General features: G+C 44.5%; 2 protein-coding genes across 7 annotated transcripts in view; one reads left to right on the top strand and one right to left on the bottom strand.

The window, feature by feature from the left end:
* HBP1 (HMG-box transcription factor 1) overlaps window positions 1-11470 on the top strand; it is a 30997-nt gene extending 19527 nt beyond the window's left edge. For all 5 annotated transcript variants that reach the window (XM_082846089.1, XM_082846090.1, XM_082846091.1 and 2 more), the window contains 3 exons: window positions 6697-7014; window positions 9137-9278; window positions 10354-11470. In XM_082846089.1, the coding sequence (XP_082702215.1) occupies window positions 6697-7014; window positions 9137-9278; window positions 10354-10371 (478 nt within the window). In that variant the 3' untranslated portion in view covers window positions 10372-11470. The remainder of the gene's footprint in view (window positions 1-6696; window positions 7015-9136; window positions 9279-10353) is intronic.
* A 270-nt stretch (window positions 11471-11740) lies between these two features.
* The window catches only part of COG5 (component of oligomeric golgi complex 5), a 282510-nt gene continuing 267404 nt past the window's right edge, over window positions 11741-26846 (bottom strand). The window contains exons 20-22 of one of the 2 annotated variants that reach the window (XM_082846505.1): window positions 20711-20837; window positions 19962-20041; window positions 11741-12500 (exon numbers count right to left, since the gene is read on the bottom strand). In XM_082846505.1, coding sequence (XP_082702631.1) covers window positions 12386-12500; window positions 19962-20041; window positions 20711-20837 — 322 coding nt within the window. In that variant the 3' untranslated portion in view covers window positions 11741-12385. The remainder of the gene's footprint in view (window positions 12501-19961; window positions 20042-20710; window positions 20838-26846) is intronic. The other variant, XM_082846504.1, reaches the window with a different exon arrangement.

The raw sequence follows: 26846 nt of genomic DNA, 5'->3' as shown, positions 1-26846 counted from the left end.
GGACTTTCTCTCGTTGTGGCGAGCAGGGGCTACCCTTCCTTGTGGTGCATGGGCTTCTCATTGTGGTGGCTTCTCTTGTTGCGGAGCACGGGCTGTAGGTGTGTGGGCTCAGTAGTTGTGGCTTGCGGGCTCAGTAGTTGTGGCTTGTGGGCTCTAGAGTGCAGGCTCAGTAGTTGTGGCATGCAGGTTCAGTAGTTGTGGCTCGCAGGCTCTAGAGCGCAGTTTCAGTAGTAGTGGCGCACGGGGTTAGTTGCTCCTCGGCATGTGAGATCTTCCCAGACCAGGGCTCGAACCTGTGTCCCCTGCATTGGCAGGCAGATTCTTAACCACTGCACCACCAGGGAAGTCCCTCGAGGAGTTTTACGAAGAATGAAATAATGCCATTTGCAGCAACATGGATGGACCTAGAGATTATCATACTAAGTGGAGTGAGTCAGAGAAAGACAAATACCATATATCATCACTTATATGTGGAATCTAAAAAATGATGCAAATGAACTTATTTACAAAACAGAATTAGACTCACAGAAATAGAAAACAAACTTATAGTTACCTAAGGGGAAAGGGGGGGTAGGGAGGGATAAATTAGGAGTTTGGGATTAACAGATACTAATATATAAATTACTATATATATAATAAACAACAAGGTCCTGCTGTGTAGTACAGGGTAGTATGTAATAAACTATAAAGGACAGGAATCTGAAAAAGAATATGTATATTAAATATATATATATAAGTGAATCGCTTTGCTGTATACCAGTAACTAACACAATATTGTAAATCAACTATACTTCAAAAAAAAAAAAAGACTTTTACATGGAGTAGTCATGTAGGAAAAGTGACTTCATAAAACATTTAAGATTAGGAAAATACCGCATTATATGTCTAGGAATTAAATAGATCATCTTTGATAGTTAAGAAAAGAAAAATTTGCTAAATCTGGCCAGTTGTTTTGAACCAGACCATAAGTCTGTTAATTGTATCTTTCTTTTTCTTTAGTTAACTATGTCTTTGTTTACTATTCATTTTGACCAAGGGCATTAGTTGCATGGATTAAAAATTGTAAAAACAGCAAAAAGTTGACATTTGGAAAGACTTAAAGAGGAAAGTGATTTTTCCTGAGATCACCCTATTAGTAAGTGGTATAATAGGACAAGGACCCATGTGTGCTGACATTCAAGAAAGTTGACCAACTGTCTGAATTTGTGCAGAACTTTTCTGGTTTTAGCACTGAAAGTCCTGCACCACTGGAAACCCTTCAGTCCTGGGAAAATGGGGGCAGTTGGTCACCCTCCTCCCAGAAGGAACCCAGAGAAAGTATATGATATCTGGGATTTTAAGACCCATTCTTTCTTCTTTTTGAAAAAAAGTTAGCTTTTATTTATTTAGTTTTGGCTGCGTTGGGTCTTTGTTGCTGTGCATGGGCATTCTCTAGTTGCAGCGAGCAGGGGCTACTCTTCATTGCGGTGCACGGGCTTCTCATTGCAGTGGCTTCTCTTGTTGCGGAGCATGGGCTCTAGGCATGCAGCCTTCAGTAGTTGTAGCACACGGGCTCAGTAGTTGTAGCTCTCAGGCTCTAGAGCGCAGGCTCAGCAGTTGTGGCGCACGGGCTTAGTAGCTCCGCGGCATGTGGGATCTTCCCAGACCAGGACTCAAACCCGTGTCCCCTGTATTGGCAGGCGGATTCTTAACCACTGCGCCCAGGGAAGCCCCAAGACCCATTCTTTAAGATAATTATCAAATCCATAGGCCTTTAAGTAGAGAATTTTCAAGAATTTCTGCTGGCCTGAAGATTTTAAATAAATTCAGTTTAATAAAATAAAAGGTTAATATGGTTTTTTATTTTGAAAGCATAAGTGAGACTTTTTCTTTTTTTTTTTTTTGCGGTACGCGGGCCTCTCATTGTTGTGGCCTCTCCCCGTTGCGGAGTGCAGGCTCAGTGGCCATGGCTCACGGGCCCAGCCGCTCCGCGGCATGTGGGATCTTCCCGGACCGGGGCACGAACCCGTGTCACCTGCATCGGCAGGCGGACTCTCAACCACTGTGCCACCAGGGAAGCCCAAGTGAGACTATTTTTAAAAAACATTTTAAAAAATCAACCAGCACAGGGCCTGGCACAGGCTATATGCTCAACAAACATCTGCAAGATTGGAATCTAAATGCTGTTTGACTCTCTTTTATACAGTCTTTTTTGAAAAACAAGACATTGTTAAGGTTCAGTACTCAGAGTATTCTTAGGATTTAGATCCGTGATACCTCTAATGTTTGGTGAGAGTGTAAATGGATAAAAAAATTTTGGAAGATACTTCCGCTTTATTGTCTACCAGTGAATATCGGCAATTCCATTCCTCTGTATGTACACCGTAGAGAAGTAAATGCTTGTAGACATGCACTAGGCGATGTGTAAAGTTCAAGCTGTGTTGCGTATGACGTGGAAACAGTATCAGTACTCATTCACTGGAGACTGAATGCATATAGTGTGATACAATCATACAGTAGAATTCTTTTTGTCAGTGGAAGTTGAATGAACCGTAGCCATACATTTTAAAACATGGATCTTTAGAAATAATGTTAAGTAAAAATTAGTCTGGAATCAGATGTTCTTTGGAAATATATCTAATAAAATTATAAATCTAATTACATTTATATAATCTTTCTATAGTATGTAAAATACACATTATACAGTTACGCCAGGGATCCTCAAGGTCACCCCCAGGTTCAGTGATTTACTGGGAGGGCTCACAGGATTTAGTACTTAGTCATATGCACAGCTATGATATCTTACATTGAAGAGATATGAAGCAAAGTCGTGAACAGGAAAGACGTGGGCTTAAGTTGGGGGAAGCCAGGCTTCCAGTGAGTCCTCTCCCAGTGGAGTCACACAGGACAAGCTTATTTCCCCCAGCAGTGAGCTACAACACGTGTGAATCATTATCTACCAGGAGGATTATTAGACACGCAGCACCAGGGGTTTTATTGGGAGCTGGTTGCATAGGCTGCCTCTGCCTGGCATATACCAAAAACTTCCAAAAGGAAAGCAGGTGTTTAGGGTAAACTGTATTTTTTGTACATACAGTTTAGGAACAGTGAGCCACTCTTATCAGTTGTGGGTATGATGGGAACCCTCCCAAAATCCAAGTTCCGGATGCTAGTCAAAGGGCCAGCCTGTAAGTAACCCTTTGAAAGGACAGCAAGCCTGCAACGTTAATTCATTTCTGCACAATGAAACATTATGTAACATGTTAATATAATTGCTATTTTAACATAATTAATGTCACTATAGTTTCTATTGTGTTTATGAATGAGTTTTATAATAAAATTGTTGGGAAATTAAGGAATGATTAACAGTTCAGGAGAATGGTTACCTCTGGGGTGACAAATGTAGAACTTTAGTGATATTAGAAATACTGTTTCCTTGTTATTTTAAAATTTTTATTATACATATATTCTTTTTCATATTCTTTTCCATTATGGTTTATCACAGGATATTGAATATAGTTCCCTGTGCTGTACAGTAGGACCTTGTGTCTATCCATCCTGTGTATATCAGCAGTAGTTTGCATCTGCTCATCCCACACTGCCACTCACTCCCTCCCCCACTCTTCCTCTTCCCTGGCAACCACAGGTCTGTTCTCTGTGTCTTTGAGTCTGTTTCTGTTTCATAGATACGTTCATTTGTGTCATATTTTATCTTATTTTAGTATTATTTTTGGCTGCATCACGTGGCTTGCAGGATCTTAGTTCCCCGATTAGGGATTGAACTCAGGCCCTTGGTAGTGAAATCACGGAGTCCTAACCACTGGACCACCAGGGAATTCCCTGTCGTATTTTAGATCATATGGTTGTCTTTTTGACTTACTTTGCTTAGTACGATAATCTCTAGGCCCATCCATGTTGCTGCAAATGCAAGCCTCAGTGTTTTAACTGTAAAATGGAGGTGATAACACCTGCCTAACTCTACTCCTTGTTGTGAGGACTAGAAATTACAGTATCCAGCTGGCACACAGTAGGTGCTCTTGGGTCATGCTGGTCTAGGAAGGGCACTGGAGTAGATGTTAGCTTGCTGAGGACCAGAAGAAGTCAGCAATAAACTGATGGATGAGCTCTTAAACACAGTAGGTGGCTCTATTGTAGAAAGGAAGCTTCCAGGTGAGAGCTTGAGTTGAAGAAGCGCATTTGAGACATTGGGTATTGAGGCCAATCTTCTAGGCATCAGGCAGGTTTAGGACAGTCACTTTACCAATCTAGACTACTTCTGCAATAATAATTGATACCCCAGTTGAGGACCTGCTGTGTGCTCACCTCTGCCTTAAGTGTTTTATACAGTCTGTTCTGCCAGCTGTGCAACACTGCATAGCAAATATTATCTTCATTTCAGAGCTAAGTAAACTGAGGCTAGAGGGTTACCTGCCCAAGCTCATACCATTAGTAAGTGGCAGAGACGGGCTATGAGCCCAATTAAAATTTTATATTATTACGTTCTCCAGAGTGATTTATTTTACCCTCTCGGTCAGTTGTCAGTCATTTTGAGAGCCTAGAACGTGCTGGCACTGGGGATTGAAGATCAGTTAAGACATAGGCCTGCCTCTTTGCTTCCAGCCTAGAGAAGGGAATGGATGAGGCCGTGTGTACCGTGTGTAGGTGCTGGTTGGGAGGCAGTGTAGCCTGGTTAGCAACACGGCTCTGCAGCGGACTGCCTGGATTCACAGCCGGGCTCTGTGATAGCTTTGCTGCGGAAACTGGGGTAAGTTAATTTTTCCATGGTCTTCAAAACAAAGAAAAAAGCTGTAAAATGAGGATCATATCGAAGGGAGGGTTAAGTGAGTTAATATTTCTGATTCAGTTAATAGACACTATACTATTGTACTTTTTCTTTAAGAGCAATAGACAGTGACGGTGGAAAGGGGCATCCTGAGCTCGAGGAGTGGCATGTAGAAAAAAAGTGAGGTGAAATAAGGCACATTTTAGGAACAGATAGCAAAGAGAGCGAATGCTCAGTATAGCAAAAAATTAAGCTCTTTTAAAAAGATGTTTTATGTAATATAATGCTGTAGTCATGTCAAAAATATGAATTCTGTGATTGAATATTTCAAGCTACTTTAAATTGTATCCATAATGGAAATGGATGACGGTTATATTTGTACCACTAGATGGTGGAGTTTTCAAATTTCAGTAGGCAATTAGCCTACCCTATTTTTAAATCTTCCAGTATTTCAAATTATAATTATTTTCCTGCAGTAGAAATTAATAATTTTGTGTCAGGTTCATTTACAAATGCTTAAGTTTGCTATTTTTCTAAATTACGTATGAGAGGGGCTTAAGATAGCAAAAACTATTTCTCTGGCATAATACTGATTGCTAAGCATTTATTGGATGATTTTGGAGTCATACTTGTAAGTACACTTATTTCATGTAATACCTTTAAAAAAGCAGATGTTGTGTGGTTGATAATTGGTAAAAGTCATTTACTGTGTGCAGTGAATGGCGTGCACCTCACTCAGGTAGCTCTCCGTATGTCAGAATCATTCATAATCGCACATTGCTTCACCTGTAGGCGGATACTATTCCTGTAGTAGCTATTATCAACCTGTTGATGGACTGCCAGAATCTCTGTTTCAGGGAGAGAAAGAGGAGTTGGGGTGAAGTAAAAGATTTTCTGCTGAGATTACCAATGTAAGCAGTAGAAGTTAACAGAGTTGGAACAAGAGAATTCTCTTGACAGGTATATTTTTAGGCTGTGGTCTACGTTATTTCTAATTTTCAGATGATGTTTTCAATTAATCTGATGGTTATTCACCTTGAGGTTTGCCAACAGCAGTGCAGAGTACCATGGTACTTATGAGGAAACCTGGGGCTTTGGAGCTGGACAAACAGATCTGGGTTGAGAGCTAGTAGCTGTGAGGCCTTGGGTGAACAATACTTTTTTAGCTTGTTTCTTTATATAAAGAGAGGATAATGATAATCGCCACGCAAGCTTGTTGAGAAAAGGAGATGATACGGAAAGCTTATATACCTATATAAACTGAACATACCTAACAAAATGTGGCCTTTCCTGATCAATGTGGGGTTTTAAGTTATTAGGCTATGTTATAATATATGGATAGCCTTGAGGGGAGACTAATGCATGTATGACTGTATTTACATGTCATTGTAAACAGATGACCCAGGTTACTGTGCATTTAAAGTTTCTTTAGCTACATTTAACCACTTCTATCTGTCCTTACCCAACATCTTGTCTTCTGTAGTAGTTAGTCCTTAGGCCTGGTATATGCTTGCTACTCTGTTTTAATTTTGTAGTTTCAGGCTTCTAGAGGTCAACAAATTAGATTATCAAATTTGTCAAAAAAATGAATCTAAAGTAGGAATGAGTTGTATGGGATCTGAAGAAGGTGTTTGCTATGAATAAAGTATGTGGATTGTAACAGATTCCTTTGAAGTGGGGAGGCTTGGAAGTCTTTTATAAAAACATTTTGTATTAAGATTAAAAAAAATAAATTTAGTAAATGCATACATAAGCTTTCATCTTACAAGCAACTGTCAATGGTGAAGTTGCTAAAGTAGTGTTGGTAACATTATTTAAGGTAAAATACATTGAAATTTCCAATCAGATCTTAAGGGTCTTTTTTTTTAAATCCTGTTTTCACAAATCAGATAACTATAAAAATCCTGTTAATGAATTTATGTATTTATTTACAGCTATGACTTCACGCCTATGGATTCCTCTGCAGTCTATGTGTTAAGTAGTATGGCTCGTCAGCGTCGTGCATCTTTGTCTTGTGGAGGACCTGGAGGTCAAGACTTTGAAAGATCTGGATTCAGTAAAAACTGTGGCTCCCCGGGATCCTCACAGCTCTCTTCCAATTCCTTGTATGCTAAAGCTGTCAAAACCCACAGCTCAGGGACTGTGAGTGCCACTTCTCCTAACAAGTGCAAAAGACCAATGAATGCCTTCATGCTTTTTGCCAAAAAATACAGAGTTGAATATACTCAGATGTATCCAGGGAAAGATAACAGGTAAAAATAGTGATAATTCTGACTATAACAATTCAGTAACACTTCTGTGCAGTTCAGAGGAGCTGGGATAGTTAAGTTATTCAGTAGCTTTCATTATTGAATTCTGTTTTCCAGGTTGATTTTAAAGTAAAATGTTTAAGTGGAATTTTTAGGGTCATGTGTAACTGTTTTATAATACCTAGACAGATAATTAGGTTAGCTAAGAGGTAAGGATCTGCCTTCTAAAATAATATTAAATGTCACTTGCCTGTTAGATGACACAGTTCTAACAATTGACTGTTCCATCTTTACAGAAAAGACTAGCACCTTCTTGTGTCAGATCTCAAGGATGTACTTGTTTTACAACTGTGTCATGCTATGGGATGTGCAGGCATTGGCAGTTTGTAATGACTGCCAGGTTTGTCAAAAGACTACGAGGGGTCCTCACTAGAGCCCAGGGATAAAAGTTAACAGTGCGAGTCCTTCTTACTGTTTGCTTGTGCCCATACCTCATCTCTTAGAATCCTCTACTGCTCGCTTCCTCTCAAACCAACCAAGTTCTCCACGAATTAAAATTATCTTCTCCATTCTTCCTAGTTCCCTTAATCCTTGATATTCTGAGAAAAGTCAAATGATTATGCACATAAAATAATTCAGCTTTGAATTCCGGTTTTAATGACTCATGATCTTTTTATATATATACATATATATATATATGAGATATATTGACATATGACATATTAGTTTCAGGTGCACAACATAATGATTTACTATTTGTACATATTAAGAAATGATCACAACTAGTCTAATTAATATCCATCACCATACATAGTTAGGAATTTTTTTTCTTGTGATAGGAACTTTTAAGATCTATGTTCTTAGCAATTTTCAAATATACCACACAGTATTATTCACTGTACTCACCCTGCTGTACATTACAGCTCCATCACTTAAAACTGGAAGTTTGTACCTGTTGACCATCTTCACCCATCTTGCCCACCCCAAATACTTCCATTTTAAAAAGAGAAGCTTCTTATACCAAATGCATCTGTGACTTGGAAATTGATACATATGTGAATACTTTTTAATCAATTTCACTAGTAAATGTGTCAACCATTATATAGTACCTTTAACTCGGAGACTATAAAAACTGGTTTTTATTTTAGTAAAAGAAGATGCAGTGCAATGTTGAATTGCATCAACTTACTGGATTAAAAAATACATACATTTACTACATTTTAAATTTCTTTTCAAGTAGAGCTTCTGTGGCGACTGTTCTAAAGCTCAGATGCCTGTTTTCTAGCTTCCATGTCAGCCATTGTGAAATCTTTTGTACGTACTTCATGCAGTCATTCCAGACCACCTGTTTCGTATGAGTGTCATGAAATTAAGGGTTAATGAGGGTTAAGCTCTTCACAAAAGGGAAACAGTCTGTGTCTGCCTGTTCTGGATGAGACCATTTTAGTAGTTTTGGGAACAAATTAATAAATAGGGAACAGCTTCAAATTTCTATCATGATGGGTCTTACCAGTTTGACTTTTTCCCCTTTGAGTTTATCCAGTTTTCTTAAGTAGTAAGTGTAACTGTGGCCTAAGGTTTATTTGGTGTTGTCTTTGGAGGTAAGTGGTAAGTGTGCATAGTTAGCGCCACCACGTTTTCACGGCGGTTGCATGAATGAAAAAAGGCTTATCGTGACTATTTGATGGGTTATGGGCACAAACAGAAAGTAAGAATACCTTTCAATACAAGCTGAATATGCTGCTGATACTAAACTAAACACTGTCTGCCTTAATAATCTTAAACATCTTTGGAAGACCGATGTACCCAATGGTAATTCAAACAAACCATTTCGTTGAAATATTTAACTTTTTTCTTCAAATCTAAGCTGTGTAAAATATCCAGTTTTTAGCCCTTTTAGATATTGGCCCTATTCGAGGAGGCTTTAATTGCCAAGATTACGATGAATGGACCATGACTTCAGATTTTACTGGAAATGAGTACAGTAGTCTTGACCTTTCTCCTTCTCTATGTTGGACGAGATTTTTGTCTTTCAACTTTCTACTTCTTCCTAAAGTAGCAGCACTTGACATGAGTTTTCTGAAAAATTCTTGCTTTCAACACTGTGTAAATGTTTCTTTTACAGAGCCATAAGTGTGATCCTTGGTGACAGGTGGAAGAAAATGAAGAATGAAGAGAGGAGAATGTATACATTAGAAGCAAAGGCTTTGGCTGAAGAACAAAAACGTTTAAATCCTGACTGTTGGAAAAGGAAAAGAACCAATTCAGTATGTTTCAACAAGTAGTTGCTTAAAGTGATCTTGACTTAACTCCAAAATTGTACTAGCGTATTGGAGCGGTTGTTAGAAGCTTTAAATGGGCGTTGATGCTGTTTCTCAGCCTTCTTATCTTTCAGAACCTAAATAATGTTTGCACACCATCATATAAGGCAGGCTGCCTTTCGTCATTAGTGCCATTTACTCTTGTAGCTTGGAAAGTAGGAATGTTTGCTAGAGATGCTAAAGTAGAAGACTCTGAAATGAGTATTTCTGGTTGGGTTGAAAGATGGGGCTTATTAACTCATTACTATCACAGGAGAAGAATTTTCTGATTTGGGGTGGTATGTCTCAACAGCCTTTCTTTTCTTAATTGGTGATGGGCTGTGGAGGTGGGGACTTCTGACATTTGCACAGAATTTCTAGGTTAAAAATCTCAGCAAGGAGAAGAAATAGAAAGGCCCGGGAAGGCTAGTAAACAAGTTTGCACCATAATAATGCTGTATTGGATAGACCTGATTCTTAAAACTTTTCCATTACTAGACTAGCATCTTTTAAGTGTTTTCGATTAATTACAAGAAAACGTCACATGATTGATAGAACAGAATGAGCTCAATTTGAAATATCATTTAAAGACAAAGGGACAGCATCAGTACTTCGCAGCAGGAGGGCTGGCCAAGGATGTTCTAATTCATTCTCTGTATTTGTCTATTTCTGTATAGTAACATGTGGTTCTCATCTAAGAATTTCTTATAAAGAAGCAGTCAGCAGTCAGATTCCAGTATGAGGGTGACTGAACTAGATTTTTGAAGTTCTTTAGGATTCCATGTGGTAGGACTTGGCCTGGATCCCCTTTCCTGTCTGCTCATCCTAGTCGATCTCTCTTGTCTCAGCATTTTCATAAATTTTCTGGATGCTTGGACCATCAGGTATTATCAGACTTTAAAAAAATCACCACCTTTGAGAAAGCAATCTTTTTTTAATAGTATGGTTGTTAACATTATATTATCCATCTTAGCTTTCATTTGTAGAACTGCTGTGTATTTATGTGTAAACATTCACTGAGTTATTAATTTTATCTCCACAGGGCTCACAACAACATTAAACCAGGATGCTTATGTTCTTAAGTCTGTATTTGCATAAACATTGACTGTTGATGGAAAGACTTAAGAAGATCAAGGTCTCACCATTTGTCCTGAATCCGTGTGACCGTAAGATACTGATAGCATTGAGTCTTGAAATGATTGATTTAATAATATGAGTGAGGATTTGCTTTCTCCATTAGAGCATTAAGTAAGCTAAAACTATCAACATTGTAAACCAAATTGCCTTATTTTCTTCCAAACTTCATATATGTCTATCAGGTAATATAGGCTTGAAAATTGATATCCTGTGGTGCTAAAAGTACAGTAGAAAGAGAGGAGAAGTGTATACATGTTTTATTTTAAATTGTACAAAGGGGGAATTTAAAAATATGTAACTGCTGTTTATACATTGGCTCCTTACTGCTTATTAATCTGTATTGTATACATAATGGAGTGAAGCAGAAGCCGGGAGTTGGCCTTTCCTTGAGCAACCACCATATGGCTCAGCATCTGTGCCAAACACGGGGGCTCCTAGTCTGGCCAGTGCCAAGAGGTTGCCGGAACAGGGGGCAGGTGGATGGTGTCAGTGTCACAGCCTGAGAGCCACCTGCCACGGCTCCCGGAGCATGCTGAGTGGACGCGCCAGGTGGCAGCACCCACCCCTTGCTCGATGGAGACAGCCCAGGCCAAGGTAAAGTTAGTGAATAGCATTGGGGTATAGTCACTGTAATGGTGCTGTTAACGGTTGACACCATTGTATTTTTAACTTTTGTGTCCTGTATCTCCTCAGCCACATATCTTAATATCGTATTTGTCATCGTATCTCTATGGTGGGGGCAGACTTTGCACTTATGCAGTGCAACACGTGCACTTTACTTTCCTCCAAACTGTCTACAGTGAGAGCAAACACAATGGCAATACAGCTGCTTATGCTCTGAGCTACAATCATGGCTTTTCATGTTACTTACCCAGTGGTGTTTCTGGTTAGGAATCACAGCTGTAAAATTGAATTTCAGTTCATTACACTTCTTCATGATGTTGCCCCTAAATTTTGCACACTATATTCTTGTATATTATTTCAAATAAAATGAAAAAATTGTTTATCTCTGACTTCCACTGATTGATCCTGACTGACCTTTACCAATGAGTCATCAGAATAACAGGTTCAGGAGATGGAAAATATTTTAGAAGTGGCTTATGGGATTTTAAACATTAATGTTAATGACAGGGCAAGGGCAATAGAAAACTAAGGACCTAGATTACCTACTATTTATAAGAAATCTTGTAGAGTAAAAGTTATTTTTAACTTGGCATCTCTGTTACAAAGTTGAACAGCCCCGAAAGTCTGTTTTTAATAAAATGACACACAAGAGTGTAAAGACAGCCTTGCTCTATCTTTATTAAAGATACAGTTACACAACATTTAGCCCTACATCTTAGCTTTGGGATATGCCAGTGGTTCCCAAACTTTGTTGCATGTTGGAAACACTTAAGGATATATATATATTTTTTTAAATACTAATGCTTGGCTTCTACCCCCATACGTGTTAATAAGGGGTACAAATTGGGCATCAGGGTTTTTTAAAGCTTCTACCAGTGAGTCTAATATGCAGCCAAATATGGAAACCACTGGGCTACCTACTTATCCAGTGAGGAAGGATGCCAGTTGGGGAGAAGCAGTGTACTTACTAGAAGTTGGTCGAATCCCTTAAGCAGCAGCGGGGACTCTGTGATGGGAAAGAAGTTTTAGATAGCCTCACAGAAAAGCCTGAGAGGAGAGACAAGAGTTTGGTATCTTTCTGGAAAAAATCAGGTCCACAGAGTTGGAAGGTGGTGATGATGAATCAGTTTTGACATTTTATGCTACGTAAGGTAGAAGGGCTTCAGAGGTGAACAGGAAAGATCAACAGGAAATACAAAAAATTCAATTACATTCTTAAAATAGTAGATGGCACCTGTCCTTTAGAGTATGTGTTAAATTGCCAACCTTGGATAGGTTAGCACAAAATGGACATTAAGAAATACTTCACATTATTACTGAAGAGCAGACATAGCTTTTTGAAGCAGTTGAACCATTATGGGATAAACTGGTGCAAATTCTTTGCCTTCTCTGCTTTTAACTGATTGAACATAAGCTTCCAGGGCACCCCTGAAAACCAAAAGAAAACAAGGATCAGAAGGTTATACAAATGAAATAAAAGAGCTCGGAGGATGCCAACACCTAAAAGCAGCCCATTTCTGGAACTGCTTTGCCCAGTCGACCAGCCCTCAAACACTTGTTGGTCGCGTTCCTGTGGTTAAGGTGCAGAGCTGTGCACGGTTTTCAGCCTGCGTTGCACTTACTGGTCTCATCACCCAATCGGAGGCTCTCTGGCGCCTAAGATTCCCAGTTTCCCTTTCGTGGTCTTTCCTACTGAAGAGACTTCTGCGGAGCCAAGCGCAGCCTGTGTCGACGCGCTGAGCTCACGAGGGGGCGCCCTGCACTGTGCAGTGTGTACGGCACTGCCGGAGGCAGGGCCCTCGCTCAGCACACACTGACACTGGCAGGGCTTTGTATTCCTGTTACCACAAGTAGGATAAATTGTTCTTAGGCTCCAACTGTTGGCCTATTAGGCGACGAGAAGGCAGGCAGTCTGAATTTAGCCAAGAGTATGATAATGATGTTCTCATGAATTAGATCCGGGGCTCAGCAAACCAGCCCACAGGTCAAGTCCAGCCCTGTGCTTGTTCGTTTATGCATATTTTTCATTATTGGTCTATTTAAGTTCCAAGTAGAACAATTTTTTGTCATAGCCATGAAGTTTCACACTCTTGAGAGTAGAGCATTTCCATAAAGATGTAAGTTAATACCATAACTCGGCTCACATACTGTCTCAAGTCCCATCTAATGTGTAATTTTTCACTCTTATTTGCTCCCAAACACTGAAAATATGCATCCTCTGTCAGGCTTGGCCGTTATTTTCATTTCACTGCAGGGGATATACTTGCCAGGCGCGTGTCCAGCTCTGCTCACACCACAGCGCCCTGCAACCCCACTAGCCACTGTCATGGTTTCATACACAACTGAATCTCCAATCTCTCATTTCCAGCCCTGACCTCCCTCCCGATCTCTGTGTTCTGGACATCTTTATCTGATTCCTTCCAGGTCTCCCTGAAACTCACCTGTCAGAAACCTAGGGCTGTCTGAACCCATGGAACCTATAACACTGAGAGTGAGCCCCAGTGTAAGGTATGGACGCTGGGTGACCATGATGTCCATGTGGGCTTCCCAGCTGTAACAAATGGGGCCACTGTGGAGGAGGGGGTGTTGATAATGGGGGCGGCTGTGCAGTGGGGGCAGGGGACATAGGGAAAAATCTGTGCCTTCTCAAATCTGCTGTGAACCTAAACCTGGTCTAAAAAATATCAAAGGAAAAGGAAAAAACAAACCTAGGATAAAAAAACCCAGGCGAAGGGTAGCGTTCTGCCCCTTCCCCTATTTCAGCAAAGGACACCATCATCTCCCCAAGGTCTGTATCTAAAATTCTTTTAGTCCTACACCTGACCACCACTTTTAACTTACCCCACGTTACCACATCCAGTCCCTCCTCTCCCCTTCAGCTTCAGTCTCAACCCTGCCATCTAGTGCCCTAATTGCTGCTGTAGCCTCGTAGGTGGTGGTCACCCTGGTGCCATCAGCCCTGCACTAGAGGACCTGCCACACTACAGCCAGAGACGGCCACCTGAGGTCCGTGACCTGCCATGCCCTCTCGCCATCGGGGCAGTGTCTCCACTCACAACCCCACCGAACACCAGCTTCATCAACAACCTCTCCCAACGCTGTGCGACTGCTGGGTTCCAAACCGTTTGCTGTGCCCTAAAAAGACCCTCAAATCATTAGTTTCCGTTGTTCGCGTTACCGACACAGGCAGAACAGCTCCATCCAGCTCACTGGTGACTCTCAGCCCAACCCTGAGAGACCTGGGTGCTCGTGCAAATGCCATTCTGAAAGAAAGATGTCTCTGCCTAACAAGGTCGGGCTCCAAAAAGGGCCTGTTTCCCTCGACCACACTGGCTTGTCTCATTATTAGCAAGACATAGCTTCTTCATTAACCGTCCTTATCTTTGGAACGCCCCTCCCCGCTTTCTTCCTCGTAGAGCTTTTACACGGGACCAGCCCAAATGCCTTGTTTTTGATAAAGCCTTTCCTAACTCGAGGCAGCACAAAGCTGAATCCACCGTGGAGTCACAGAAAGTGGAAAGGTCTGGGACTTCTGCACCAATAGCGTGGCTTAGCCAGACCCCAGCATTTGGGGACGGATCCCTAAAGGCTGGCTTCAAGTGAAGTAATACTTTACTACTCATGCTAAAGTAATCAAACTAGAAACCAGCTCTGCGGGCCTGGCAGGCTCTTAGTTAAGAAGCACCACTGGGACATCAGGCTCTGTGCCCCTCCCCCCCCGCCCCGCACCGAACTAGCTGTGTGATCTGGGCTACATTTTGAGCCTATTTGCTCATCTGCAAAGTGGGAAGAATACCTACATGATTTAGTTTTGAGAGTTAAAGGATCGTACTGTGAAGAACCTGGCTCTCTTCCAAGTACATCTATGAACCTATGAAGCACTCAAATACGGTTTTCCCCACCGCGCTTCTGACGGCCTCAGATTCTCCATGTAAGGAGCAAGTTGTTTACGCTTCTACCACGCATGACCACGTTGCCGTGAAAGGATCTGTGTGTTGGTTAGTTTCCCTCTTAATATGTAACAACTCTGAGGCTTGGGGCTGTTTTCTGCATTTATGTAGCCCCAGGACCTAAGTGCTTGCCAAATGCAGGGTGAACGAATTAAAAAAGTGAATTAGATACAGGAAGACAGAGAACTGTAATGAAAAAGACAAAAGCAATGAAGAAAGGAAATAAAAGAGAAGCATGAGTGCAGGGATCCTCAAAAGTACAGGCAAGCAAAATGGAATTTAATGCCCTTAAAGAACAATGTCCTGTGAGATGCCTTATTCATGTCAGGGCTGAGCCTTAGATGAAGCTGTTTCTCTGTGAAAAAACTTGTTTCTTTTAGTAATGCTATTTAAGTTGCTATGGCATCCTGGGCAAACGCCCCACTCCCAACATGTAGTCCCTCCAGATTCACACAAGGTAGAGAAACCCCCAAGGGCTCCAACTGTCTTTGAGACAATGGTGTATACATATCAGTCTAAGAAATTAATGCACTGAAATTCACAGAAACTGTAATTCTGCAATGAATGGGTTAGAGTCATTTTTATCTAATCAATGGACAAAAATCCACTTAGTTTCATCTGCTTTCAGAAGGATAAGATATTACATAAAACTAGACAATATGTGGAAGCAAGTTCAGAAATGACTTTGGTTAGTGTTTTTGGTTTTCATCAAAAACACCATCAGAACTACGGAGAGAAAAAAGATTAAAGCTGCCCTCCCACGTAAAATCAGAGCAAGATTTTCAAGCAATTATTACTTCATTTGCTTGAGCAAAACATCAGCTTTCTTGGAAGTCGGGCCAAGCATTATGTAAGAGTCTCAACTCTGGTTTGTATCCAAAACAGGAAGATTATTAAAGTTACCCTTATTGAAAAAAGAAATTAGTATAGGAATTGTGCAAACAATTTTTAGCAGAGGGGAGGGTTTGTGGTAACTGCCCAATGTGATATAAACTAACCAAGTGGAGGATTTTACGGAACACACAAAATTGATTTTTGTCAGGCAGGACCTATCAGTGTGCTTAGTACAGAGATACCTAAATGACTTAAAAAACTACCATGTGCCTTCGCAGGCCTTCCCCTGACTCCATCCTCCTCTGGGTCTCACCTCAGGTACCCAGTTCCCAGAACTGGAAGGGATCTCACACCATAGGAACACCTGAAAGATGTTCCTATGTGGAGACCAAACCCCTACCTCCAACAACAGGGATCCTGTGGTTCTGCAGAAGTGGAGCAGCTGAGGGAATGGTTCCCAGCCCATGGGCCCTGGACGCCCAGAGGAGAGCAAGGGGTCCAAGGATGCACGGGGCACTGAGAACTGTCTGACGATTGTACAGGTGAAAAGTACCAATAAGCAAATAAAGTCTGTATATAGTTGTGACACCATAAAGGTGTTCCCCTACTGAGACTCAGGAAAAACAAAGGAGAAGAGGCCACAGTCAGAAGAGTTGCTGTCCTACTGCCAATATCAAGAGTCGGTATGTATGCTGCCAATCCTACTTCTTGTGCAGAACTTGAGAAATCTTTCCATCACAACCTCAGTCTTCATCTTTGCCGAGAACGTAGTCAATACCTGCAGACCCCCAGGAGTTCCCTAGGCTGCCGCCCCACCCCCAAGGGCGCACATGCCTGCCTGGCAGGGGCCGGGAGGTACCATCTTCCCCACTTCCCCCACTCGGCCCCAGGAGTCACTGATGACTCCACTTTTAAAATTAACTTGACTAGGATCCATTCAAGCTCTAGAGAAATGTCTGGTGTCAAAAGGAAGCAGAAAGGAAGGCAGAAGAGAGGTCATTACTTGCCGTTTGTTCCGCAGCAGTAGCTGCTATACCCTCGATCTGCCCTACTTCTGACGACTTAACACACTGCGCCGGGAGGAGATGAGTCTACAAGGTTTGCCCCCAAAGCTAAAACAAATTTACTGACATTTAAAGGGCAATACTCACCCTAGGTTTATCTATAGGGGCAAGAAATTCATCCAGTGGTGCTTCAGTATGCAGGGATGAAATCAGTTTTGCAATAACAGGTAAGAAAGGATGTTCTCTAGGACAGAGCTTCCTGCTTTGTTAGCAGCCTGGGCCGGAGCAGGAGCACAGGGTTTGGAGCCCCCGAGGAGGGCTTCATTCCCTGCTCAGGACCGAAGGCTCTGGTATCAGCCATGCGTGGCGTGATGCGCAGGCCTGATTCAAAAAGCTTGACAGCATTTCTGAGCATGGTTTTCAGTTGCTAAATATAGGCTCAGCAACAGCACTGCCGATGAAATCACTCGGGAGACATTTTTAAAAAGAAGCAAAAGGAAGCAGATTTGTGATGTGCCCACAGCAGGACAACTGTTGTAGATGAGCTCAGTCCAACTTGGTAGAGGACAAAGGTGCGCCCTGTTCCATCAACTGAGCCCTGCGCACTCCTGTACTAGCCAGTGGGCTGCAGCTGGCGAGTCAACGGGACTCGGGGAGGGCACCGCAAAGCCCCACACCAGCCCCGGCGGAGTCCCCCGTCCACACCTGGGGCCTCTTCTGAGGGCCGTTTAACCAGACGCCGCACTGACGGTGACAGCTTCACCGCGCGTCCCACCCCACTCCTCGCTCAGATACTCAGAGCTGAGAGGACAAGCGGCCAGCACGGAAGAGGAGCAGGGGCACGGGCCACCCTCCTCTTTATCCACTGGCAGGGCCGGGCGCTCCCCCTGGGCGCCGGTCGCCAAACTTGAGGACTCGGCGCCGCTCCCGGATCTGGCGGGCTGAGGCTTCCTCCACAACCCCCACAGCTTCCTTCCTCGGCGGCAGGGGGATTGGAGTGGGGTGGGCTCGCACTTGGCGACTGTGCTGTGAAGCCCCAGCTGTGCTGCGGAGCCGCGGGCCACTTTAAGAAATCCCAATGCTGGCTCCCAGGGAGATTCCGAGGCAGTCAGGGTGTGGCCTTGACAGGTGGATTTTTCAAAGCTCTGTAAGTGACTCTTGGGTGCAAACACAGCCGAGAACCACTTCAGCACACGAGCCCCAGGCTGGCTCTGGAGAACCCAACTCATCCCCTGCTCTTAGACTCAAGCAAAGGCTGGTTTGGTGCCCTGGTCCCCAGGCTAAGAGCATTAGGGTCCCTTGGAAGAGTCGAGAATGGCTTCCAAAGTGATTTAAGAGGTACAACTGCCTGGCTTTGGAGAATGAGGGTGACAGAGGAGTTGAATGATGGCTTAAAGGTTTTCTAGCTTGGCTGGATATAGGTGACAGTGACACCCCAACCAAGACAGGGAGTCTGCATCAACAGAGGAATGGATAAATAAGATGTGGTACATATATACAATGGAATATTACTCAGCCATTAAAAAGAATGAAATAATGCAATTTACAACAACATGGATGGACCCAGAGATTGTCATACTGAGTGAAGTAAATCAGACAGAGAAAGAGAAATATCGTATGACATCCCTTATATGCGGAATCTAAAAAAAAATGATACAAATGAACTTATTTACAAAACAGAAGCAGACTCACAGAGAATGAACTTATGGTTACGGGGCTGGCAGGGGAAGGATGGGGGGATATTTAGGGAGTTTGGGATCGACAGGTACACACTGCTATATTCAAAACAGATAACCAACAAGCACCTACTATATAGCACAGGGAACTCTGCTCAATGTTATGTGGCAGCCTGGATGGGAGGGGAGCCCTGGGGGAGAATGGATACATGTCTATGTATGGCTGAGTCCCTTTACTGTGCACCTGAAACTATCACAACATTGTTAATTGGCTATACTCCAATATAAAATAAAAAGTTTACCAAAAAAAAAAGACAGTGAGTCTAAGAGAATGAGCAGGTTTGAAAGGAAAGATGATTTACTTTCAGCATTTTGGGGTTGAGATTTCTGTGGGGCTTTGAGTGATGACATGTGACAGCAAGTTCGCTGGCCTGAGGCCCTGGGCAACCAAGATGAACCACAGACCCGGAGCCACAGGACAGAAGAGGTCACTAGAGTCATGGGTCTGGGTGAACTCACCTGGGAACCAAAGTACAGATCGAACGTGAAGGGAAAAGAGCCAGGAACACACTGTGGGAAATGATGGCCTTTAAGGAGTGGACAGAAGAAGACAGTTCAGCAAACGAGACTGAGGGAAAATATGGCCACAGAGATGAGAAGAGAAACAGATGACGGAGGTGCCATGGAAGATCCAAGAAGGCAGGGCCTGTCTTGGTTTGCTTTGTGTCCTCAGGGCCTGGCACATGGTGAGTATCAATAAAAATAAGTGGAATCGGTCAGCTGATGAGCAGTTTCAAGAAGGAAGTGGTGGTCACTTCTAGCTAAAGCTGCAGAGTGATAAAGTGAGAACAGAAACATCTGCATTTGGTGGCTAAGAGGTCTCTGGAGATTCTGGTGAGGGAAATTTCAAAGGAGAGTGCTGATGGAAGAGAGATGCTTAGTAAGCCGTACGGGACAGTGCAAGCATCCCACCCTGGGCATGGCGGGGGTGTACGGGGGGTGGTGGGTGTGTCTGCATGTGTGCGCACACGTGCATAAACACACCTGAGAGGCACTAGGCTGCTGGGTGTCCTTGTTTTCTACTAATAACAGTATCACGTTTACTCCCATCTGTGTTCCACGACTTCAGTAACTGCCCCACGTGGAAATGAAGCAGAAAATGGAGCCAAGTTGAGGTTGGTTTTCAAAACAGAAGCGCATGGTTCTTAGGGTTGCATCAGGCACGGGACAGCACAAGAGGGGATGTGGAGGACACGGAAAGCAAAACCTGACATGCCCCCCAGCAATGCACCCCGGCAGCACTCCAGCAGGTGAGGCGCCTGCCCCGGGGGAGCACAACGTGCACACGACCGCCGGGGCCCTCTCCTTCCTCCTCCCCTACATCCCCCACGCCCTGGGCGGTGCCCCTGCAGCGCACAGCTCTACCTGATGAGGAGGAGCCTGTCCTTTTCAGAGGGATGGTCATCCAGCCACTGGGAGAAGCGTGCGTGGGACCACTCGGCCCTCTGCAGGGTGGAAACACAATCAGAGGAGAGAGGGTGAATCCCATCCTGCGACAGCACGTGCGGGTTCAGAGAGGATCGCAGGGATTCCCGGGGTCAAATGACGCCAGACACCTGCCCGACGGCAGGCGGCACAGCCCCTGGGGCACCTTCCTGACTCCCAAAGAGCCTTTTGGGTTTGCCAATTGAAGGTAGGTCAGAAAAGTAAATGGAGCCTCCGTCCAAAAAGCTTTATGGGGCTTCCCTGGTGGCGCAGTGGTTGGGAGCCCGCCTGCCGATGCAGGGGCACGGGTTCGTGCCCCGGTCCAGCAAGACCCCACATGCCACGGAGCGGCTGGGCCCGTGAGCCATGGCCGCTGAGCCTGCGCGTCCGGAGCCTGTGCTCCGCAACGGGAGAGGCCACAGCAGTGAGAGGCCCGCGTACCGCAAAAAAAAAAAAAAGCTTTACGAACATAAATTACTTGTGTCACTATTATTTAAAGGGCTAATTCTAGATGCAGCAGGCAATTTTTACACTGCTGAGAAAGTAGGGGCTGGGCAGTGGGACTCTTTCTTCCTTCCTTAGGCATTTGCTGCCAGGACAGGAATCCGTGATTACGTAAGGCAGGAGAAGGTCGGGCACCTTCAGTTGGGGGGAGGGGGGTGGCAGCGGCACATTCTTCACTTCCTTACCTGGAAGGGGGATCTCAGCTCAGGGGGTGCTCTTGTGAACAAAAACTGGATAATGATGCTGAATGGAATAATGTCCCCCAGTACAGGGCTACTGGCCACGTGTTCACTTGTCTGGAAGAGCAGTGGTCTAAAAGAGGGAAACGCAGAAGTTATGTAATGCTATTCGATACAGAAAGAGGTGACTTGGTAGAAGAATCACAACAGCGTACTAGCAGAATATAACCGCACAGTAGCGTAATGGCATAATACGCAGTGGAAGAATGAATAACAGCAGTCTTCCTACACTGGCTAATTCCTAACCATTTCTTAACCCCGTTTAGCCGGGAGACACACACACCCACCCCACACTCTGGCAGGTGGACCTGCCCTTCAGCTCCTTCCTTGACCCCCAGCTCACTGCCTTTGGGTCTGACTTTACTTCAAGGTGACTCAGCAAAATCCCCTCTTAGAGCTCATCTGATGAACAGGCTAAAATCAAAGCACTTAGCTGAAGCTGTCAAGTAGTTGTAACTAACAGGTTTGGTCAAAATTTTCAGTTTTTATTTTATATAAAATCCTTCCTTGGGCTATAATCTAATGTGGATAAATTCAAAATTTCAATAAATTCAAAATTCAGTTTTCTATACAACTTTTCAAAGGGCAATTACGTCCTTGTATATACAAAATTATTACCTCACACTGACCATCCCTCCCTCCTGACACACTGTGTGTCTGGGCGTCACCATCCACGAAGGGCCTCCCTCATTTTACTGTACTTCACAGATTTGGTGTTTTTTACCAAACTGAAGGTTTATGGCAACACTGTATTGTTAGATGATGGTTAGCATTTTTAGCAATAAAGTATTTTTAATTAAGATACGTACAATTTTTTTAGACATAATGCTACTACATACTTAATAAACTATAGTATAAACGTAACTTTTATATGCACTGGGAAACAAAACAATTTGTGTGGCTGGCTTTACTGTGACAGTTGCTTTACGGCAGTGGTCTGGAACCGAACCCGTAATATGTCCGGGGTACCTCTGCATTTTACAGGAGCCTGCAGGAAAATCTATCCCGTTACCCAACCACCTACCCCCTTGTCAAAGGCTGGCAAAAATAATTTGAAACTTTTACTGACTCTTCCTTGGCTTTGGGCTCTGATGGATAAGAGTTAATTAAAGGCCAAGCTGTAGAGGCTGAATCTCAAGAGGAAAGATGGCAGCAACATCTCCTGACTCAGCAGCGATTCTGAAGTATGTAAAATAGCTCTGTACCTGGGCTCTTTCTTCACCCCACGTAATTTACTCCAATCTACAGCTGAAGGCCTGGACGAACCAGAGACACAAGCTTCTTCACCACACTGATGATACACTCAAGAGTCAGCAGTGCTCTCAAAAGATAGTTGGTTCTGGTTGGATCCAGAATATATTGGAAAAAATGTCTTTATAGTAGCTATTCTATAAAATTTATCCCTGGTAGGGATTTTTCTAATTTCAACTGTTTTGTAAAACAACATTATTCTATAATTTATTGTCTTTAACTACTGTGGAATCTTTTTATTTCATCTGTGTTGCCTGTCTCCAGACTTCCACAAAGCTCTGAACCAGGTCCTCCGTGGGAGCAGGGCTAGGGTCTTCCCACAGCTGTGGGTGGTACACTTGCCTTGAACACTTCCAAGGGCAGTCATCTCACAGAGCTCCACGCTGCAGAGCCTTAGGCAATGAGTCCAGCACCTACTCGGGTATGAAAACGTTGCTGAGGGAATTCTGGTTTTCCTGGAGGCATCCCTGTCTAAGTCCTTCTCTGTGTGTCGAAGACCCTGTCTCCATCTAGGCAAAGCTCCTAGTTTTAACAGCAGCAGCAATGGCTACCACACAGAACACTTATTTAAAGCTTTAGAAACGTGAACTCATTTATTCCTCCAAACGACCCTATGAGGTAGGCACGGTTACATCCCCATTTTACAGACAGGTAAACTGAGAGGAAGAGAAATCAAGTAAAAGCTAGGAAAGGGCAGAACACAGACTCAAACCTGTGCAGCCCGGCTCTTCATTTTGTCAGGCAGCCTCTTTTAGGATATCAACTGTATCAACTACTCATCACGTTTTTAGAACAGATAGACTTATTCTCAGAGAGAAAAAAAGACTCCTGGAGAAAGTACAACTTCAAACTGTTAACAACTCCTATATGGTAACCTGAGCAAAGTAATGTTTCCAGGACACCGTTTGAAGGCCATGCAGTTATTATCTCTTTAAGTATCCCCAAATTCTCTCCATGGGTCAAGGACCTCCAGTCACCCACATAATTGAACCATATCATCAGAGTCTCTCTTGGAATTATTTTCACCCGGCATGACCTGAAGTTCTTCAGGGGGTGGGGGGCGGCGATGAGCACTACGGTCTCAGAGGCCTCTGGAAGCTGACTCTGGGTGGGAGGGGAGGAAACTGTGCCCCAGCTCCACTTCCCGTAGCCTGGAGAACCCTTGTCCCAGCAGAGGAAGCTGAAACATCTCACAGCCCAAGGTCACCGGGTGCTGAGCAGCTGACATTCCCAGACTCAAAGCCAGCCTGGGGCCAAGCGCGTGTTTGAGCTGTAACAGGGCAAAGAGCCAGGGGGGAGGCGGCTCCTCCACTGGGTCACGGGCTCATCTTGCTGGCGCTCCTGAGAGGCCACCCTGAGGATGTGGGCAGACAGGGAAGCTTGTGCCTTCACTTCTCTCCCGGCTGCCCCTGGTCTGGTGAGAGTCCTCCCCTGCCCCAGTAAAGCCCAATCTTTGCCTACAGCATGTGACATGGTAGGATTCATCCTGAACCCTAGCTCATGACATGAGGAGACCCGGGGGGCAGAGGCCAGTCCTGTATGACAGTCCTCCACTTACTGAAGGGCAGCCACATGGAATCCTTTCTGCCTCTATGACAAAAAGATGACCAAGAATTTTGGTCCCCACTCTCTCTCAGTGCTCCCTATATGAAGTCCCACGTACAAATGCTTTAGAATTAAGTACTAAGAAACAATGAACTTTTTCCTAAGAATTGATATACTTCCTTCCTCCCGAAAGTGAGAATTACATAGGTGATTCTGTTCCTCTTTTATCTTTGGCTTCAGGAAGTTTAAAGTCAAATTTGAAACTTATCTACCACAATTAAATTAGTTTTATGGTTTGAATATTTGTGTTTTTGTTTTCCTTCTATATTCTTGATGCAAACTGCAAACAATCCAAGGGCAGGAAGGGAAGAAGGATGAGAAAGGGAGAGGGAGGGAGACGGTGAGGGAGGAACGATCGGTAACGGGCCACGGCCGGCAGCCCAGCCGAGCCACACACGAGGCTGCTGACTGCAACACCTGCACAGGGCAGGCCTGATAGAAACCAGCTCACTTTGAAACAGCATCTTCTGGTCAATCACTTGTCCCTTTGGAGCTCTGAGTCACAGCTGTAATTTTTCTGCCAAGACCAAATCTTCCACTCTAGCCACTAACAGGACTGCCAAAAAAGCCACGGAAAGCACAACTGGATTTGATTTCGTATTATGCATCACTGACATAATTACCTGTAAACACTGAATGCAGACATTTTGTTTCCGGTGCTTGTTTTAAGAAGCTGAAAGAACACAGAATGAGAACCTCCCTTCTCCCTGATTCCAGGTGGAATCTGAAATACCGGCAAGTTCAAAAAATACATCACCATCTGAGGTGATAAAAGGAACAAAAGGAAATTCATTAAGGTGTTATAAAACACAGATACCCCAAATGCCACAAAATCACTCTTAGAGAAAAATACTCTAAGTAGCAGTGTTTTTCAAGGTTAAACTTTACAGGCAGCTGGTATTTCTTTTTTAATTTATTTAATTAATTTATTTACTTTTGGCTGCGATGGGTCTTTGTTGCTATGCCCGGGCTTTCTCTAGTTGCGGCAAGCAGGGGCTACTCTTCATTGCAGTTTGCAGGCATCTCATCGCGGGGGCTTCTCTTGTTGCAAAGCACGGGCTCTAGGCGCGCAGGCTTCAGTAGCTGTGGCTCGTGGGCTCTAAGCGCAGCCTCAGTAGCTGGGGCGCATGGGCTTAGTTGCTCCGTGGCATGTGGGATCTTCCCGGACCAGGGCTCGAACCCGTGTCCCCTGCATTAGCAGGCGGATTCTTAACCACCGCGCCACCAGGGAAGTCCCCAGCTGGTAGTCTTAATTAATCAAGTATTAGATCCCATTAGAAAAAAACTGTACTTCTAGTAGATCTCCACATTTAAGTGATCCAGAGCTGTGTAGCTGTCAGTCTTCTGTTAAGGCCAATTACGGAGTGGAACAAGACTCGAGTCCTGCTGTCCCGCGTCCACAGCCAGCATCCGGGGTTCCTGGGCTGCCTGCCGCCACCCGCACCGCAAAGCCCCTTTTGGTGAGGGCAGCCCAGACCACTGAGAATGTGCACTGAGACGCGGAATCAGCAGAGAAATGAGTGGGGCAGGAGGGGAGGACACGGGACTCCTCCCTGCACTGGACATAGTGAGGGCTTTGGAGAGATGGGAAGAGGCCCAGATATGGTGGCAGGAGGGACTGTGTGTGTCCCAGGAGAGAACGGAGCAGGAGGCTGATGACTAGAGGGTGAGTCAGGGCTCAGAGCAGAGAGGTGAGAGGCCCCCCAGGTTCCTGTCTTGGAGTCTAAGGCTGTCAGTCCCAGGGGACCAGGACAGAAAGGAGGCAGGGGTTTCAAGCAGGCGTTCTCTGAGAATAAAAGCCCACATTTGGTTCAAGCTTCCTGCAGCATCTCCCGGAAGGCTGTCTGCAGCAGAAGATGGGAGATGCGGCATTTCAAGAGCAGGAGGTCACCGCCAAAGTGGGGAGTTTAGATTCTCTTTAACACTCTCTGACTTCTCCTGGATGAATCATATAAGTGTGCACATATTGCTCTAGGACCCTCTGGAGTGCAAACAAGCACAGACTTCTGGGATAAGACGCGGGGCTCGGTGGTTGCGAGCACAGGCAGTCCTGGGTCTGAAATGCAGCCCTGCGGCTCACACACAGTTCTCACATGTGCAGCCCCCAAAGCTTACACCCCTCAGCCTTGACTGCTGCCTGGGAGTTGTCCCTAACTCTCATCTATTGTGGTGAGGGTGGAAGGAGAAAGTACCAGGACAACGCTCAGCACAGGCTTAGCATATAATAATCAAACAATGACTGTTAGAATAAAAACGACAACAAATGAACTATCCAGTCCTCCACATTTACCTGGCTGCTCCTAGCACTGCCGAAGGATTGGCAGGCAGCAAAGCAAAGCAAGCCCCAGACGTGGCTGCCTTCTGTCTTCAACGCTGACGTCAGAAACTTGGAATTAAGAATCCAGAAACCTTGGGGAAATCGTGATTGCAGAGGATGGACTGAGTGGAAAGAAGGAACAGAACACATCTGGGGCTGGAAGTGCTCGTCACGGAGGCTGCAGAGACGGCCACCATCAGGTCTGCAGACCCGCAGGCAGGGACCTGTGCGGAACCTCAAGTGGCAGATGATCACGGAAGTAACTGCAGACACGGGAACCTTCACCACTCCTCCAACTGAAAACTGTTGACGTGAACACTACACTCTAGAGTTACTAATGCTCTTCCTTCTCCGGGCCCCTCATGCTAAGAGATCCATCAGAACACCCCTTATCTCCTGGCAGCTCTCAAGGCTCTTCCACTAAACCCAAGGAAGCTTCCAGCAGAGCAGGCTGTTCCCTGGGAGCAGGCCTGCCTGAAGGCAGGGTCTGTGTCCCTGGCGGTGAGAGGCCTGTGGCTCTTTCTGTCCTTTGTCTCACAACGATCTGCACTGACAGGCCCCTGGCCAGGTGGAGCAAAGGTAACCTCCCTCACGGACGCCTCTTGGGGGACACCGTCATGCTGCGGAGGGGTGGACAGGGACAGCGCCTCGTGTGTCTTGTGTACAAACACAAACCACCCAGGGGCAAGTCCCTAATGTCGGCAGCTTTCTGAGGCAGCATTCGCTCCGGGGTAAAAGATTCCCGCTGCCTGGGAAATTCTCATGCAGACAGTAAAAGGTAAATGCCTGGAAGAGGCTTGCCAGCCTAATTAAAGAGTCCACTGACATTACGTCCAAGAGAAGTGCCCTGTGGCAGATGGCTGCCTGATGAGGGGAGGGTGCGCCTGCCAAAGCCAGGGTGTCTGGGGA

The sequence above is a fragment of the Leucopleurus acutus genome (genome assembly GCF_964270905.1).
Source record: "Leucopleurus acutus genome assembly, chromosome: 9".
Taxonomy (NCBI): domain Eukaryota; kingdom Metazoa; phylum Chordata; class Mammalia; order Artiodactyla; family Delphinidae; genus Leucopleurus; species Leucopleurus acutus.
This window is presented reverse-complemented; position numbering and strand designations above follow the sequence as displayed.